This window comes from Syngnathus acus, chromosome 13 (genome assembly GCF_901709675.1).
Source record: "Syngnathus acus chromosome 13, fSynAcu1.2, whole genome shotgun sequence".
In the NCBI taxonomy this organism is placed as follows: domain Eukaryota; kingdom Metazoa; phylum Chordata; class Actinopteri; order Syngnathiformes; family Syngnathidae; genus Syngnathus; species Syngnathus acus.
Window position 1 is genome coordinate 16,595,299 of NC_051098.1, and position 17,461 is coordinate 16,612,759.

General features: G+C 49.9%; 1 protein-coding gene across 2 annotated transcripts; it reads left to right on the top strand.

The window, feature by feature from the left end:
• The first annotated feature begins 6,521 nt into the window (after positions 1-6,521).
• urb1 (URB1 ribosome biogenesis homolog) lies at positions 6,522-17,279 on the top strand. Of its 2 annotated transcripts, none has more exons than XM_037267905.1 (39): positions 6,522-6,758; positions 6,854-6,993; positions 7,062-7,213; positions 7,289-7,418; positions 7,503-7,599; positions 7,668-7,753; positions 7,833-7,958; positions 8,057-8,187; positions 8,261-8,456; positions 8,521-8,658; positions 8,833-8,994; positions 9,083-9,203; positions 9,265-9,387; positions 9,449-9,561; positions 9,621-9,728; positions 9,796-9,912; positions 9,984-10,122; positions 10,202-10,360; positions 10,434-10,633; positions 10,764-10,970; positions 11,045-11,230; positions 11,310-12,117; positions 12,205-12,403; positions 12,467-12,653; positions 12,750-12,808; positions 12,879-13,078; positions 13,149-13,259; positions 13,365-13,428; positions 13,500-13,668; positions 13,876-13,978; positions 14,053-14,213; positions 14,285-14,396; positions 14,474-14,580; positions 14,703-14,846; positions 14,916-15,025; positions 15,137-15,325; positions 15,392-15,633; positions 15,805-16,347; positions 16,424-17,279. In XM_037267905.1, the coding sequence occupies exons 1-39, from the start codon at positions 6,632-6,634 to the stop codon at positions 16,597-16,599; spliced, it is 6,642 nt and encodes a 2,213-aa protein (XP_037123800.1). In that variant the 5' UTR covers positions 6,522-6,631; the 3' UTR covers positions 16,600-17,279. The 2 variants fall into 2 exon arrangements, with proteins under 2 accessions (XP_037123800.1, XP_037123801.1); XM_037267906.1 differs by having other exon boundaries at positions 16,427-17,279.
• Positions 17,280-17,461: the final 182 nt, after the last annotated feature.

Sequence of the window (17,461 nt, forward strand, 5' to 3'; positions counted from 1 at the left end):
AGTTTGGTTTTAGGGCCTGGGGGGGGGGGGGCGGTCTTTCTGTCAGCAGGGGTCTAATGTGGACTCCGACTGAGGCAAAACACAAAGCAGAGGCACCCGTGCTCCGTTTCCTGAGGAAATTGGAGCTGTTGTGAGAATATCGGAGGCTTTTGAGCCCATCTGTGTTCTCCCGCAAGGTTTGCGAGGTGTCCTGCGCCGATGCCTTCGCAAAAACAGGTGCTTCTTGTTTGGTGGCAAACTTTGCTGCTTTGTCATGGTGATTTAGAAGAGCTTTTAAACATTCCTGTTTAGTGTCACTCCTGCCAAGACACCAGAAATTGCCCTTATAAATCTCCAGCAGGCAGATGGTCGGACGCCTAAATCCACATTGTTGTTGTGTCACGTTCAGTCTGAGAGCGACTCATTCATTTCCGCTTCTGTCATAACGTAACTTGTCATCACTGTTTGATTAATTTTATGTCTTTATAGCCTCTGCTCATATCTGGGTGTTTATTTACTTTTGTCTGTGATCAAGATATCTCAAAGTTGAGGAGAAATGTTGGCCAGCTTTGAGCCTTGCTAGCCGGATTGCGACGAGAGTCGCGGCGACGGCTTTGACTGATTGACGGGCTCATCTTCCAATCCTGCCATTTGCAACATATCAATAGAGTTCAATTCCAAACCAAACGTTTAAAATAAACAGCAATTAATCTGTCAAGTCGTCATCAGTCAAGTCAAAGGCCCAAGTCTTTCACTTCCAAGATTAGATCAATTTAAGTGTTTTAGTTTCTGGCAAGTCAAGTCATCAAAACAGATTCAAGTCCAAGTTGCAATGACTCCATTTCAACATTTGCAGTTGTGACTGACTTTCACCTCGACTGCCTCGTTACCTTACGAACTGGACAGTGAGCCAGGAAAAAAAGCCTTTTGTCCTTTTCGGTCATTAAAATAATGCCATAAAATGGAAAAGACAAGAGCCAAACTTCGACATGTTCTTGAAGAAGCCAGTTTGGGGCTCTGGCTCTCAACAATGACACCTCCAAATCTCTCTAATTAACACACAATCAATCACGGCATCCCGCCACGTCGTTCTCACCGCGGGACGGAATTCCTCACACATTGTCAGGAATGTCCAAGTGATTCTGATGGAGATCTCTCCAGGAATGCATTGTGCGGCCCCCAAAAAGGAGAAGGAATGCGCCGCATTGAGAGCCACGCTGTGGAATGTGCAGCCGCAACAATGTTTCCTGGGAGAGGACGCAACAAAGGCCGAGAGAGGAGAAGACCTTTCATCCTTTCACAAAAGCGGCGGCTCTTGAGAAAGCAACAGTCTGCTCAAACCGTCTTACCATATGTGCGCTAGCCGATAATTTACGGGCTCGATGAATATCTGCTCCGCATAAATCCCTTTGGCAGCTTTTTACAGACGGTCCTTAAATAGAGCTGACAAACTGTCATTTAAAATAAGCACGACGCACCGGCTTGACTTGACTTAATGACGCACTGACGATGACGAACAGGTTGCTAATGACTCCGGTGGTTCGAAGGCCGCTCGGCGGTTGTCTCGAAGGTTTCTTCGTTTCCAACGAGACCATGGTGGAGCGCAGTGGCGGGCGGGATCAACTGAAAGAAGCCTTTTTTGTTCACAATGAATGAGTTGCTGCGAGAAGATTTTCTTTGGCAGGCCCAAAGCTCCCCTCACCGGAAACGTACACGACCCACACCCTTCTATCAACATGGAAAATATATTGCTATATTTACGGCAGTGGGGACCTAAAAGGATTGGCGTCACTCAATCATAACCGGCATGCAGACAAAAGAAAATCTAAGTAAACATTTGTTCCGTCTTCTAAACGAGACCCAGATGGGGAATAAAAAGTGTCGAAAAGGCTGCAAAATTCTCAATGATGAGTTGTAGTAGCCCGTCGTGGTGTTTGCAAAACAGCTTTTCATTTTGGAAGGATTTTTGCCGCATTTTTGCGCTCGTTAATTAGCACTGAATGTGTTGGAGGCTAGCAACGACCGGTTTTGGTGCAAATCCAAGAAAGAATGCAGAATAGAGCATCTGTTTCCACTCTTGCAAACATTGTGTGATATTTTTCTACCTTTAAAGTTGAGCCAAATTTGTCAAAGTGATTTTCACATGCGAAAGTGAAAAACAAAGAACCAAAATGAATGCACCAAATATTGATTGAAACCATTAGTCATGGATTTGCTAATTGCGTTTTTTTTTTTTTTACGGGACTTTTGCAATTAAGTGCATTTCCACCATGCGCTATGTCAACGAGAGTTGGGAAAAAAAACTTCAGTTCAGTTTTTGCAGCCGTAACTAGCAGAAGCACCAAACGCATTGTTAGCAATGCTAAACGCTTCCTTATGCAGATGCAACCAAAAAAGAAGCCCTTTGATTCCCGGCTCCAACCACACATCAAAACAGCAAAACGGAAAGATTTATGGGGTGATTTTTCTTTCTTTTTTTTTTCTTTATTCATAACCGGTAATTAAAATATTTATACATCTCGTCGAGGATGCGGAAGCTGCTGCTGCTGCGGCTGCGGCTCTTATTATTGACAAGACGCAAGGCAGCCAAACACAGTTGAAGTTTTGATCACCACCCTTGAATTATTACCGACTTGACTTGATCAGCAGCGATTTTGAAAGGTTTCCCAGCTAAAATAAAGGTTTCTGCTTTTGATACCTTTTCAACGCTTTGTGAAACGGCCTTCGGTCAAGCAGCAGCAGCAGCAGCAGCAGCAGCAACACACCAGACCGCGCCACTCTTCCGGCCGAGGGAGGATGTGGACTTTTCCGAGGTGATGCGGAATAAATTGGACCTCACATCAACGTCTCATGGCTCAGCGTTGCTCAGCGTTGCTCATACGCACCGCATGCGCAAACGTTATAATCAGCCGCTCGCTCCTTTTATTAAACGGCTAGCAAGGCCGCAACTAAAACTAGCGCAGAGCTCTCACGTGCAATGATTTTAATCACAAGTGAGGTCAATGAATTTGTTGCCTGGCGACCGACCACATGGCCTTTCCTCCCCTTTTTTTTCCAACCTTTGATGGCCGGTTGAGGTTTGGAGGAGTCGCCGTGTGACTCATGCCTTCGAAAGCCTCGAGCCAGTTCGCTCGTGGTAACTAACGGCCCGGCTGACGGCCCAGATAAAGTTGTGCTGTGATCAAAGTGCAAAGGGAGGATACAAGACGGCGGCGTGGAGTGGAGAGAGAGAGAGAGAGAGAGAGAGAGAGAGAGAGAGAGAGAGAGAGAGAGAGAGAGAGAGAGAGAGAGAGAGAGAGAGAGAGAGAGAGAGAGAGAGAGAGAGAGAGAGAGCGGAACGTGGAAGTGAGACAATGATTGGGAGCCAGATCTAACAGCGGCTTTGTAGCCTCCGAGTCTTAATCCTGGCCAGAAAACTCTTTTTCCTCTAATCTCTGTGTGGAAAAGATAACTTGAAAAAGACCATTTACACCCAGTTGCGATACGTACGGTGTCGCCGTCACTAATGGTAAAAACTTTTTTACGTCCATCAAAATGAATAGGCCGACTGTGATGTCACAGTCGGGTCTAAAAGTTATGCAGACATCGTTTCTTAAATGGGCAACTCACCAAAAACGTGTAAATGTGTAAACTCAAACTTGCAAGCCACTAAAAAGTACATTTGAGTTAATATTTCACTTTTAAACTGGTGGTGGGGTTTTTTTCATCTTAAAAAAAGGGAAATGTACAAACGCCTCATACTATATGCAGTATAGACTACACAACAAATTGATGGATAACTAGTTTTCAAATGTGAAACAAGTAAAAAAATGATGAAAAAAGATGAATGGTAAAAAAATGCGAGCAATATTTTTTTAAAAGTGAAGACAATTTGCAATGTTAGAATTTGATTTGTCTTGGCGGGCCACATAAAAAGATGCGGCGGGCCGTATCTGGCCCCCGGGCCTTGGGTTTGACACCGGTGCTACAGATGAACAGCGCAGTCAGTGGAGGGCATCATCATCATCATCATCATCTTCATCGGTTTAAAGTCGGCTTTCCAGGCGCCGCTGGGTTGGACTGCATCATCACATCCCCTAACTTCCTACGAGACCTCCCTTAACTCCTCCTGCCGAGATGCGAGTCGAGGAGTCGGAGGAAGCCGTGCGCACGGAGCCAACAGAAACACAAGGCCTGGCTTTGATTCACCGAGCGAGACAACCTCATTCATGAAGGAAGAGCGAGAGGAGGAAAGAGGTCACGGCGAGGCCGCGCCACCAAACGACTCTTCCCGAGTCGCGGGGTGCTCTTCCAGCCATCTTGTTTTCATGGCGCACAGGAAGAGGGGAAGAATAACACAGTGTCGTTTTGGTGCTTCTCTAATCGCCGCAGGGAGGCTGCCAGGCAGGAAGCTCCTCTGCTGAGCATCTCCTCTCTGGAATTGACATCAACGTTACGTGCAGCACGGCGAGGCCTCGCTCCGGAGGTGCCGGGGCCTGCTTGATGCAATTTCTTCTCTTTCTCTCAACCATAAGATCTACTCACGCTGTTTCCGACAAGAACAGAAAACGATATAGCGAAATGTCAGCCCGGCACCGCTATGCGCTAGCGCTACTCCCCCATTCATAAAAATAAATGTCCAGTGGTATGCGAAGAATGGCTGAATTACATGTTCCGTTTGTGCAAATTGTGATTGCGGCCATTCAATTGGGAACAAAAATGCATTTCAGCTGCATCAACCTTCCCGTGAAGCTTTTGAGGAGCAATGAACCAGGATCGAAATTCAACGAACATGGAATTGCATGACAACTTGTCACCCGACACAGTGGCTACCAAAAAACAACATTTTTACAGCATTGCCCCAAAGTGTTTGGCAATGTTTTCAATCAGCGCTCGAAATAGCGACAAGCCGCAAGCCCCGTGGCGCACCCGATTTGAAACTGGATCGGGCTTCCAGAACATCTGCACCTTACGTGAGACGCGTCTGGCCCCCGTTTCTCCGACGCGCGGAGGGAGGGGCGGGGCCGCCGGCAGCTGCAGCCAACCGCTCGCAGATGTTGCCGATAGATAGGGCCCCAGCCGGCGTCTGGCGGGATGACGATTGATCCCGTGCGCCGAGGGCCCGCCAGGCTCGGCGAGGGCCCGACGGAAGCTCGGCGAGCCTGGCGGAGGAACCTGCGGTGCGCCAAAAGTGGCTTCAGATGCGGGGAAGAAAAAAGGCTCTTGGAAGCCGCCCGGCTATCTCCGAGCGAGCCAGACCGAGCTGGGCCGCTTACATTGTAATGGAAGCGCTAAACACATCATCTTGATATACGGGGTACCCTCGTGACTTTGATCCGTTTGCCCAAAATAAAGGCCAGCGGCCCATATGTGCACGAGAAGAAGATGTCTAATGCCGTCTAATGCGTAGCCGTGCTGTCATTTTTTTGGACTAGCCATTATGTTGGAGAGGCATGATAGTATTTTGGGAAGAGGAGGTCCAGAGCATTAAAAATAAACACAGCACTTATGGTGCAGAAAAGGGCAGCCTGTAGCTGCCGCTCCTCTTTCCCTTCCTGCGAAAGAACGTCAATAACAGATAAGCAGATGATGCCATGCAGCCCAGTTCAACTTGGAACATTTCCCCAGGAAACAAGAGTAGGCGATTTGCGAGTCCATTATCGTTCGACAATAGAACGGTGAAAGCTTTTGTGAATCACTGATGGCCGAAAACCAGGAAGTAAACTTCTCAAGATAATGAATCCTCAAAAAGTCCAAATAAGGCCCTAGTTGGACATTTTTTTTCTCTGGTTCAGGTTAAAAGAAACGTTCAAGTAAAGTACAGAGACGTGAACAATCTACATGACGAGATCAGGAGATAAAATATGACTACTTATCGTTACTTCCCGCCAGCTATCGTGAGTCTTTAATAAAAAGAGAGTGGAAAACCTGCCAGCTCCACATCAGGGAGTTTGGGAGTTCTGTTTCTAAATGTTAATGACTTTGACATCATAAACAAGCTTGTGATTAATGCCGTTGTAATCTTCTGCAAATATTTGCACATTTCAATCTGATGTGCCTTCGAGGCAACTCCCTATTTGTTATCATTCGTAACGTTTTCCTTATTTTCAGCAGTTCTTTGCTCCGGGGTCGAGATGTGAAATGTATTTGCTTTAATGTGCAGCATGAATACATTTTCTCTCGTCTGGCTTTCACCCCGAAACGGGCCTTGTGCGTTGGTTTGCGCGCCACGGGCAGATGTGTTTTTATAGCATGCACAGCTGCGGGCTGTAACTCGCTCGAATCGGGAGGAACAACCAATAGCAAATTCCAGACGCAAAGCCTCACCGTCAAAATTTACCGTTGACATTGCAATCTCAAACTTGGTTCGGTGAGAAAAAGTGACTCTTGGCGGTCGCAGGCATGAATTGCAAGCAGCTGTAGCAAGCATGAATAATAATAATAATAATAGTAATAATGATAATAATATAATCTCCTCTCGGCGTCTAAAATATTCTAGGCGCATAGGCCACTATGCGGAACGTTTGTGAAATCACTGAGTGTTTCCTACCGAGTGACAGTTGTGTCGGACGAGTTGTCTCTGTTTACACCGCAACGTGGATGGAAGTTCTACTACGATGATACTTGAATCAGAGTTTATTTAACACGAGTTTGGTTGTGTCGACATTTTAAAATGGGCCAAAAGCGTAAAAGTGAGCACGCGTTGGAGCCTGACACGGCGGCCAAGAAAGAAAAAATGATTGAGTTCAACGGGACTCATTTTAAAAGCATGCTGAGAGATCCCACCACAGCCTTGAAAGGTAAGTCTTTAAATCAATCCGCAAATGAATATCAATGCCTTGTTATTATTCACAAGTGTGCCACGAAATTAAATTTGATCTGTGGTCACCTCCAGGACTTGAAACGTTCATAGCAACCGCCAAGAAGCTTCCATCATCCGAGTTGTACGATGTGGTTGAAGGTTACATTAAAATCTCCATGGATTGCGCAGAAATATTCAAACTGCTGGAAGGAGAGAAACAAACCGAGAAAGAGGTGACTCGATTTTCATATCCCATTTTGTCCTAAAATGAACATGTCATCATTGGAGCTTTGCTGTTCAGATGGTGCTGATCTTTGAGAGTCTGGAGATGATTCTTTTGAGAACCGCCAGTGACCTGTCCCACTTCAACATGGTGGGCAACGCCATTGTGAAAAAGATCATTTCTGCTCACATGAAGCTGATTCAAAGCGGCTTTTATTCAACAAACAACAGGTCTGTCGCCTTAGCGCAACTGCATGAATGCAGAAACGGCTTTCATTCCATGATATTATTTTTCCCCCCTGACAGATTGGTTCGTCAGTGCCTGAGCCTCCTGTCTGCTTCCGTATCTCAAGGGCCTGAAGCTGCCAGAGAAATCTTGAGTCACATTTACATGCACAAGTCCCTCGCTGGCCTGGCCAAAAGGAAAGATAAAACTGTGAGAAGACTCCAAAGCCATTTGATAACGGGCAAAGAAAAGACACTCCAATCAATCCAACATCTTCTGCTCTTCTTTTCCCAGGGAAGACCCGACGTCCGCATGGCCTTCATCCAATTTGCCCTCTCCTTTTTGGTGTCAGGGGACAACGCAACAGTTGGACTGATTCTAGAGGTCAAAGGTAATCACGATCCCATCACCCAGCAACTTTCTTCGCCGTGCTGCTAACGTGTTCATGTGTTGCGGCAGAGCTTCTGCCTGAGATTCTGAGCACGGGGCTGAAGGAGGACAGGATGTCCATCGTCAATCTCATCTTGTCCACGCTGAAGACCAGAGTGAGTCGATGCTTTTTTTTTTTTTTTTCACGTACGAATATGAATATGACGTTTATGACGATGTTTTGTCTCATCGCAGGTGGTGTTAAACAAGGCCATCAGCAAAACGCAAAAGGTGCGCTTTTTCACAGCCGCACTCTTGGCCAACATCGCCTCGCTGTATAAATGGAACGGGATTGTGGACGCCACCGCCAATGAGGAGGATGTGAGTTTTTATCTTGTCCCAATCTCTTGCTCTGTCCCAGCAGCCCCCCACTTTTGACTTTAATGCTATTCATATACACGATTTCTTGGCGCTAAAAGATGGAGGAGGACTCTCAGAATGCCGGGATATCGCTGGTGCGGGAGATGGCTCACAGTTTCCTTCTGGACTTGTGCTGCTCCCGAAAGTACGGCATCAGCTTCCACGATGCCAGCTTTGGCACGGCGGGCAGGTAAGTCGTCCGTTTGGCCAATCCGCACGGAGACAGAAGGCGCCGTCTGCAACCGCCTCGTCTTTCCCCGCAGAGTCGGCAACATCGTGCTGCTTCAGTTCCTGGTGGGCCTGAAGCAAGCCACGGAGGATGAGCTGGTGGCCCAGCTGGTGGTCCGCACACTCCAAGCCAGTCCGGACCTCCTGGCGCGCTACTTCAAAGAGACGCAGTACTCGTACTCGCCCCGCCTCAAAAGTGCCTGGCAGGGCAATGTCGGGCTGCTCAAGAAGGTGAAAATAAAATCCCATGGCCTGTACCGTACAGCGCTTGTAACGGTTGCGCCTTTTGCGGCAGATTTACGAGGCCCAGCCGGATATCGATGTTGTGTTTGCGAGCGGCGAGCTGATTCCTCTCCCTCGCTTGCTCGCCATGATCACGGTGGTCTCGCTGCCTCCCGTCTGCAACAAGGCCTTCTTCACGCAGGGCCTCCATGTAAGCGTCCCAATGTTGCAAAACTAAACCCTGGCTAAAAGTTAGTCTTGCAATTATAAGATATTTGAAATACAATTAAAGAACTTTTTTTGGGGGGGTTGCCGCATAGCACAGACACACCACTAGAGGGCGCTAACCGAGAATCACTAAACCGCTCGTCTCCTTTGCCGATAGTTTCCCAACACAGCGATGCAGATCACCACCTTCAACATGATGATCTTCATCTTGAATAAAGCCAACAAGAACTTGGAGTTCCTCACGGAGCACCGCTCGGACGTGTACGCGGCGCACACCGTGGCCGAGCTGGCGCAGCAGTACCGGGAGATGCTTTGCAAGGTGAACGCGAGTCCGTCCACGCTCGCTTCCAAAGCCTGAAATCAAGCTTCGGCTTCTTCTTCTTTTTAAAGTCATCTTCTTTTGCCAGATTTTGCCAGATATGACGAGCGTGGTTTCAAACTGGCAGTCGCTCGGCAAGAAGGACAAAGATGACGGAAGTACGAAAAGCAAGGAAGCCCATGCCAAAGAGGACACGGACACTTTATTAGGTACACTTGCAAAGAACGACTTTTACCAGAGCAGAGAGCAATCGAGTTGACTTGATTGCAGATGGCCACACACCCGAGCTCGTCCTGCTCAAAGCGCTCATCCTGAAGGTGGTGTGTCTCTACCAAAAAGTTGTGCCGCACTTGGTTACTCAGTGCAAGTTTGACTTCAGCAAGCTCCTCAAAGGTAAGAAAGTGCTTTGAAAACGTTCGTGGGAGCCGCGGCGACGCTTCCCGTTGTTTTCAAGGCATCGTGTCGGAGGGAGGTGTGAACGAGGGGGTGGCCCCCATCTTGCAGCATCAGATACTACAGCTGGCCTTGGACCTTCCCGCAAGCAAGTTCTCGTGGTTCCGTCTACAGGTAAGAAGATTGTGAAAAACATTTGTATGCATTTCTCCCAAATCTTTGGCTTTCCGCAGGAAGCTGCAGATACCGACGAGAAGTCTGTGCTCTATCTGCTCCTCAAGATGTTTGTCGGCAGCCGCTCCGGCCAACTGAAGACCTCCACTCGGATGCTGCTTTTGAAAGTAAGGAGCCTGATTAAGATGTGTACCAGAAGCTGCGGCTAACTCACCGCTCTTGTGTGATGTTTAGGTGTTGAAGGACAGCGGCGTGTTTGAGTACACTTGGGCTGAACTTGAACTCTGGTTGGACCAGCTGGACAAAGTAGAACCCGGCCAACAAGAGCCGGTCATCCAGTTCTTGGAGAGAGTGAGCGAGCGATCAAGGACACTCGCTAAACTTTCGAGGGACTCAACGATGATTTCTTTTTTTCTTTGTAGGTGTTTGTCAAGCTGGTGTGCCATTCGCACTTGTACACGGATAAAGTGGCCAGCCTGGTGCAGGAGGCGGCCGAGCAGCAGGCCAACTCCAGCAGCCGGGAGGGAGACGGCGCCAGCGTGTGCGTGTCGCACATCGACGGTGAGCCTCTTCACCTTTTGAGGAGATTTGTCACTTGATGTTGTCGCAATTTTGTTCATATCTCCTCCGCTCCCGCCAGATGTCCTGGACATGCTGGACGTCATCATGGAGGGCAGCGAAGGCGACACGGACGAATTTGGGCCACCTCTGAGCGAGGACCTCGTGGTTCAGACCTTTCCCTTCAGCGTGGCCGTTCCCGCCGCCCTGGAGGCCCGCAACAAACTCACTCCAGACAAAGGTGACGACTTCTTCCTTTCGTCGACAATTCCTTGTGAAAGAAAGACCTACTGATAACGCGTTCCCTCCTGTAGGGGGCGTGTTTGAGTACCTGTCGGCCGTGCTCTGTCACGTCCTGCACAGCCAGCGCGACCCGCTTCCGCTGTGCTTGGGTCTGCTGCAGTACGACAAAGAGCTGGCGTCGGTGTCCTCTTCTGAGCCGCACATCTCGGTGGTGGAGCTTCACCGCTATTACTCCAAGTGGCTGCCGCCGCCACCGTGTCCGGTCCAGCTGGTCAGTTTGCCCGAGATCATCTTGTCATGTAAAGTAAAGAATGGGACTCAAGATAAAACCAATTTGATGTTGCTTCTTCTGTCTTTTTGTCCAAATGAAGTGACCATGAAATGTTTTTTTCTTCTGGCAGTTTAAATTGTCACCATATCAACCCGGCAAAACGAGCTTCAACGCTCTAATGAGAGCCGCGTACCTGGACGGCCTGAGTTCCGTGGCGGAGGACAACTTCGGGACAAAGGCGGAGGTCGCCATAGGTTCCATGTCGCTCGCCGACTATCCGCTTTCTGTCAAGCAGATTCTACTCTACATCAAATCGGCAGTGGACAACCTTAACACGGTAAGAGCAGTCGCTCCAAAATCTTCAAAGTCGCGCTCACTCGACGTTGAGAATTTTGCTTCGCTTTCGCACAGTTTTCCAAAAACAGCGGCTTGGCCATTTTGAAGAGCTTGATGCAAATACTCCAAGATCTGGTGTTTAAGCTACAAAGCTGGGAGGTACCCTCGGAGCCTCAGCCCGCTGAGAAGAACACGCAAGATGGATCGGACCTCTTCCTGGACACGGACTGCTCCAACACTGCGGAGGCAGACAAAAAGATGGTCAGGAGCCACGAGGTCTGGGAAAAGGTGCAATTTGAAAGAAAATGCTATAAAAGGCTCCTCGTGTGTTGTTTTTAAGACGCTTCTCTCAGCCCTGAGCGCCATCTTCAAGCATCCCTACATGGAGCAGTGGTACCTGTCTCCGGAACGGGCCAGCCTGCCCCCGCACTCTTTGAACCCTGTGCGACTCAAGCGCATGTGCGCTCAGCTGAGCAACGACATCACCGCCCTGTTGACGATGAGCGCACCCACCCTACGCGAGCTGGGTCACACGGAGCTCATGGCGCCCTACGCCGACGCCATCCAGAACGCCGTGAGCAGGGAGCTGCTGGACACCACTTCCCGGACTCCCGAGACGCAATCCAGAGCGTTCCGGGCCTTCCTGTCCTTGCACGGCTACATGGAGCCCTCCAAAGTGAGGGACGCCGTGTCGGCGTTGCTGCTCCTCCCGCAGGAGAAGCTCGTCACCGCAAAAGAGCAGCTGAGCGTTTACGGCCGGGCCACGCTGCAGGTTCTCACCGAGAATCGGGACGACGGCATCTTCTTGTCGCGGGCTCACCTGGGCGGGCTGGGGACACTGCTGCTGTCCTGCCCCGGCCCGGAACCGGAGGCCTTCCTGCTCCGCACGCTGTCCGGCGAGCCCGGGAGCGCCCGGCTGGTCCACACGGACGTTCTGCGGCACTGCCTCCGCTGTCCTCTGGGTGACTCCCTGGCCATCGCCGAGCTGCTGCTGAGCAACTCCTCCACGCAGCGCCTCTGCTTTGAGACGTGGTGCCTCCAGCCAGGTAACGTGGAGAAGATGGCAGACCTGATGGAAAACTTTCTGCCGCTCATCAGAACGTACTTGCTGGTGGCGGGGCGAGCGGATCCGGCCGCGCCCAAAAACGGTTTGTATTAAAACAGCAAAAAAAAACGGGATTTATTGAAAAAATCATAAATTTGCTTACGTCGTGTTTCTTGCCGTATCGTTGCAGTCCAACAAGCAGTTTTAAAAGTCCTGAAGGAAAATCTCTTGTCCAAGTGGATCCGGTCAGCTCTGGGAGACGCGACAGAAGCCGCTTCGGTGGTCGAAGCGCTGGCGGAACTGATCAAGCTTTCAGCAGACATCGGAGACATCGGGGACCTGATGAAGAACCTGCCGGACACCCTTCAGAAAGTCGACGGCTTTGAAAGGTCCGTTTTAATTGAGCACGCGAGTCAGAACATGTCTAATCGGAGAGCGTTTTTGCCCGTCAGATGGCAGCTGGTCGACGTCATCGCAGAGAAGCTGTCCGCCTGTCCCGAAGAAGATGTCACGTGGAGGAAGCGCCTCACCGCGTCTGCCATCAAGTGTCTGATTGCTTCTTACGGCCACACCAAAGATCAGGCCGCAACCTCCTCCGTCCAAGAGCGCGACGTTCTGGAAAGGCTGCAGAGACTCATCGTAAGTTGACGAGCACGTTTCCTCGTCCTTTCACTTGATCGTTGGAATGAAACCATTTCATCCTTTTGAGTTTGAACCCGTTTGGTTTCTACGCAGACATCGAGTGACGACATCGCCGCGGCTGACTGGCAGACGTTTGTGAAGAACGGACTGAAGTGAGCCGGTCATCATTCATGCTTTCATTTCTTGACAACCAAATACCAATCGCTTGGCGACGGTCTGCAGGTGGCGCTACGGAGACGAGCATTTCCTCAACGTCCTGAGGAGCCTTTTGGAAGCCATGTACTGCCCGAGCGACGCCCCAAATGGTCTGATCCCCTTAGCTACCCTCCACATGATGACCAGCAGCCACTCTCTCTTCCTGCCCACCATGTTGGACGACAACAATGACGATGGCGACAATGCCGCCAGGTGTCGGGTTAAAGGTCGGGGCAATACCTCCACAGTCAAGCAAAACTCCCAATTCTGACTTTTTGTTTCTTTGTCGCTCTTCAGCGGCCTTGGCGTCACTCCTTCTCTGTCTGGTGAAGAAATGTCCGCAAGTGTGCAACCTGAATCACTTCTTAGTACTTTTGGGAGCGTACGGAGCCACGCTCAGCGATACGGGTAATGTCATGTTCACGTTTCAATTAGAAGTGACGTGCCGGAAAAAAATATCATATCAAAGAAGAAGATGTTGGAATGATGTCAAATGGTTTGTTCTTTACACAGATCAGACAATTCTGCTCCTCCTCCAGGAGTACGAAAAAAATAATGTCAGTCTTCTCCAATTTGAGTGAGCACCTTTTTATTTCTTCATTTGACTAATTGCTTGTGCACGCTCACAATTTGAGAATTTCCCGGCAGGTCCGTTATTTGGGGTCCGGCGGCTTTGGAGCACCACAAAACCAGGAAGAGCTTGGGATCGTCTCTGTGGAAGCAGACCCACCCAAACGACCTTTTGGCATTGCTCGACGCCCACAAGATGCTCGGAACCATCGCGCAGTTCCCGCAGCGGCGGACGATTATCCTGCAGGTGTGCACATTTTTTACATTTATTTCCTTTTAGGTGGTACTTGGTGTAAAAAAATTGACAAGCATTGGTGTAAATGACAAATCTGTTTTGGCAAGAAGGGAAAAATAATAATAAAATAAGAATAAAAAAGAATAAATATAATAATAATAAGTCATTTTATTTATGGGCGCCTCATCTGCTGTATTTATTTATTTTGAACATTTCCAGGCAGATCAAGTGCAGCTGTTCCACATCCAAGGCGTGAAGGACCTCGACGGCTTGTACGACCCTTGCTTCCTCCTTCCCGTCTTCAGCACCATTCTCCGACCAGGTGAGCGGGCGGATTCCACCCCGGCTTCTCTCGTCGCCCGTCTTTCCTGTTGACCGCGGTGCCTCCTGTGGCAGAGTCTGTGGTGGACTGCTTCAAGTTTGTCTCCAGCCACGCCCTAGGCCTGACCTTGGTGGCTCTGAGCAGCTACGACGGCAAATTGCGAGCGGCGGCGTACCACGTGCTGAGCTGCTTCCACCAGCACCTGGATGCCGCTCGCTTCAGAGAGAAGAGACAGGTACAAAAGAAAATGGTCTCATAAGCGAAGAAAAAAAACAGCACTGTTTTCTGAATTGAACTGGCCAACAGCTGCTGTACCTGCTGGACCTTGTGAAGAACGGCATTCGCACGCAGAATCAGCGGCTCCCCTTTGTCTTGACCATGTACATCAGCAAAGTGATTCAGCAGATGCTCAGACCCGGTGGGTGACCTTCAAAAAAACAACAACAATTGTTGCTGTCACTGACCTTTGCCCTCTGTGTTGCCTCTTTCCCTCAGAGGACCACATGTACGTGGTTCTCAATCGATTCCTGCTGTCCCATCGGAGTTTGGACATGTGGAGAGTGCCCGAGTTCTTCAAGCTCTTCTACAGCTTTGACCTGGAGGTACGCTACGTGCCCAGCCAAACCGCTCAAAGCACAAACAACGCTCGACCTCGATGTGCTTATTTTGGTTTGTGGGTCACGGCAAGGTGGACCGACTGTTTGTTTGTTTGTTTCTCCCCAAGCACAAGACTGAGCGAGAGTGGATCCTGAGCGTGCTGGAGGAAGGGATAAATGACCAACACTGCTACGACATATGCAACCAGCAAGGCATCTTCCGCAGCCTCCTCAGCTTCAGCAGCAGCCCCTTGTGCGACGAACACGCTCAGGTAGTAGTTTGAGCCCGGACCGGACTCGGCGCGCATTGAAGTGTCAAACTGAGAGACTTGCTCCACCAGGCGCAGATCTTCAGGGTGTTGTGTCAGGCGGCCCGTGTCAGCAGGGCAGCGTACGACCTGAGCAACAGCTGCGGCCTGCTCACCTGGCTCATACACACGGCTGAAAAAAGGTGAGCCGCTAATGTGTCGTTAGCTCCGTCTTGGATCATAACAGTCGCTAAGCAATTTTATATTTGCCTAGGAACAAATCAAATAACGTTATTGTTGACGACGGCCCACAGGAACCTCGGACAACATTTACTCGGCTCCATCATCGATCTGCTCCACGCATTGTGGCTGACCAACCTGGGCAAGAAGAAGAACCCCGTCGACAGCGGCGAGACGTCGGAACGAGAGACGGTCAAGTGTCTCCCGCTCACACTCATCAACGAATTCCTATGCGTGGCTTTAAGCGTCAGCCGCCGCTTGAGGTAAAGATGGCGCCGGCGTGAGAAGCACCTCTCCATTCAGGGACGCTGACGTTCGCTTTCCGTCAGGTTGGGCGTGAACGCCGCCCAGCTCGCCACCTTCCTGCAGACCTTCTCGTCCATACTCCGGCATCGGACGAGCGCTCTCGGCGCCGGCCAGCGGTCCGAGTGGACGACGCTGCCGGCTCGGCCTCTGTCCACCACCGAGGCGCTCGCTCTGCTGCAGTGCTGGAGCGCCTTGTCTGGCCGCGCCGCGCTCCTGGGCCAAATACAGCACTTGTGTGAAAAGCACAAAGTCAAGGAACTTTTGGGTGAGTGCAATTCTCAGGTCGTGACCAATCACGGCTCAGCGTGCAAACATTACGTGACCCAACTCGGAAAACAGCTGAGATGTCATTTTTCATTCCTGTTCCACAAACACAATATTGATCAAAATGCCGTCTTTAGACGAGTTGGCATGACATCTCATGGCATCTATACAGGAGGTTCTGTGAAGGACAAGAACTGGGCAAAAGGCTCCCTAACCCTCACGCAAAAGGAGAAGCTGTCAGAGGACACCGAGACAGAAGAACAACGGCAGAGTGTCCTAGCCGAGTGCCGGTCCACTCTCTGCAGCATCGTTATGCACTGGCGACCCGCGTTTGGCCTCGGCCAAGAAAATCCCACGGAGGGTTCCGCTCTGCTGGCGGTGGAAACGGGCCACCTGCTCGCCAAGTGGTCCCTCAGGTGCCTGGCGGAGGACCCGTACGATGACCAACGCACCGAGAGCTTCTTGCGCTGGCTGGAAGCCAACGTCACGGCGGCGCACGAGGAGATGGCGGACGCGCTTCTGCGCGACCCCGGCCTCGAGGCAGACCTGCTTCGCCTCTACCATCGCGCCTGCCGCACGCCCACCGGCGAAACCTTCCGCTTGTTCACCCACGTTATGATGCGCTTGCTGGAGAGGCGAGGCCAACTCCCGCACACGCATCGAGCGATCGTTGCTGCTTGCAGCCCAGAAGACACTCGAGACGAGTCCAAATGCGGTTAGTGTATTTGAAACTTTTGATCCGTTTGACCAATCACCTCACTGTTGAGGCTTTTCTTTTTTCCCTTTTCTAGAAGCGGGCCTGGCTATGCTGTCTCTGTACATCCACGACGTGTGGGGCGGAGCCGACTCGCCACAAATCTTCCTTTCTCACGTCGCCATGGTGACCGGAGGCAAGCGTAAGCGGACTAAAGCGCACAAATCGGCCGTCGGCGCCGTTTGTCAGGACTTTGTAGCCATGACGACGTGAACGCTACGCGGCAGCGTGCGAGCGATCATGTTCAAATGTGACTTTTTCAGGACCAAAACAATTTCAGCTTGGAAGAGGCCATTTTATTTGCTTCTTTTTGCTCGTAATTGTTCTTGTAGGTTCATATTAAACTGGATGATGTGTTTCTCCTCCGACTTCTGCGTCTACATCTCCTGCAATAAAACGAGACAGTAGTTTTTTTTTTTTTTGTTTGTTGGTTCCATTTGAACTTGCACTCACCATGGCAAGTGGGCACTGCCTGACATGAGATTCAAGGTGAGGAAGAGGACCCCCACAAAGGCAGCCAGAGTGATCCAAAATGCGATAACGATGGAGTCTGAAAGCGGTGCTGCATTAGGTCATAGGAGAAGAAAGAAAAAAGAAATATTCAAGCAAAGTGACTCACATTTGTTGTATTTTAACTTGCTTTGGTCCACAATGACTGGATCCACGTAGTCATAATAATATTCCCATCCGTCGAATGGCGCACTAGTCGAGTTGTCCATGGTGATCCCAGTTTAGGATGCTGCTGCTCCCGCTAACTTTTGGAAGGAATGTAATCAAGCCGTGTTGTTCCAACAGAAAGTCGTCCTTGACTCGTTGCAAAATAGGCGGGGTCCTAACCAGTGACTACCATGTGTAGTTTTGCAGTTGTGTTAAAAAAAAAAGATTAAATTGTTTCATTTTTCTGTTTTTTGCTATACAGGGTGGATCAAACAAACTTAATTTTATCTTATCTTTCTTGGCCTCCCTTCCCTCGGTTGCACGCATGCTCCCTTCACTTTAATTTTAATTTATGTGGGTTCATGTGACAATAAAACAAATCCTTTTGTGAGCACAAAGGGCATTTTTTTCCCCAGAC

Bases quoted from the DNA above. Each gene is read 5' to 3' on its own strand.
- urb1 (XM_037267905.1), top strand. From the start codon at position 6,632: ATGGGCCAAAAGCGTAAAAGTGAGCACGCGTTGGAGCCTGACACGGCG. The intron at 13,979-14,052 runs GTGAGCGGGCGG...CTCCTGTGGCAG, and splicing joins CAGCACCATTCTCCGACCAG to AGTCTGTGGTGGACTGCTTC. The intron at 15,026-15,136 runs GTGAGCCGCTAA...GACGGCCCACAG, and splicing joins ATACACACGGCTGAAAAAAG to GAACCTCGGACAACATTTAC.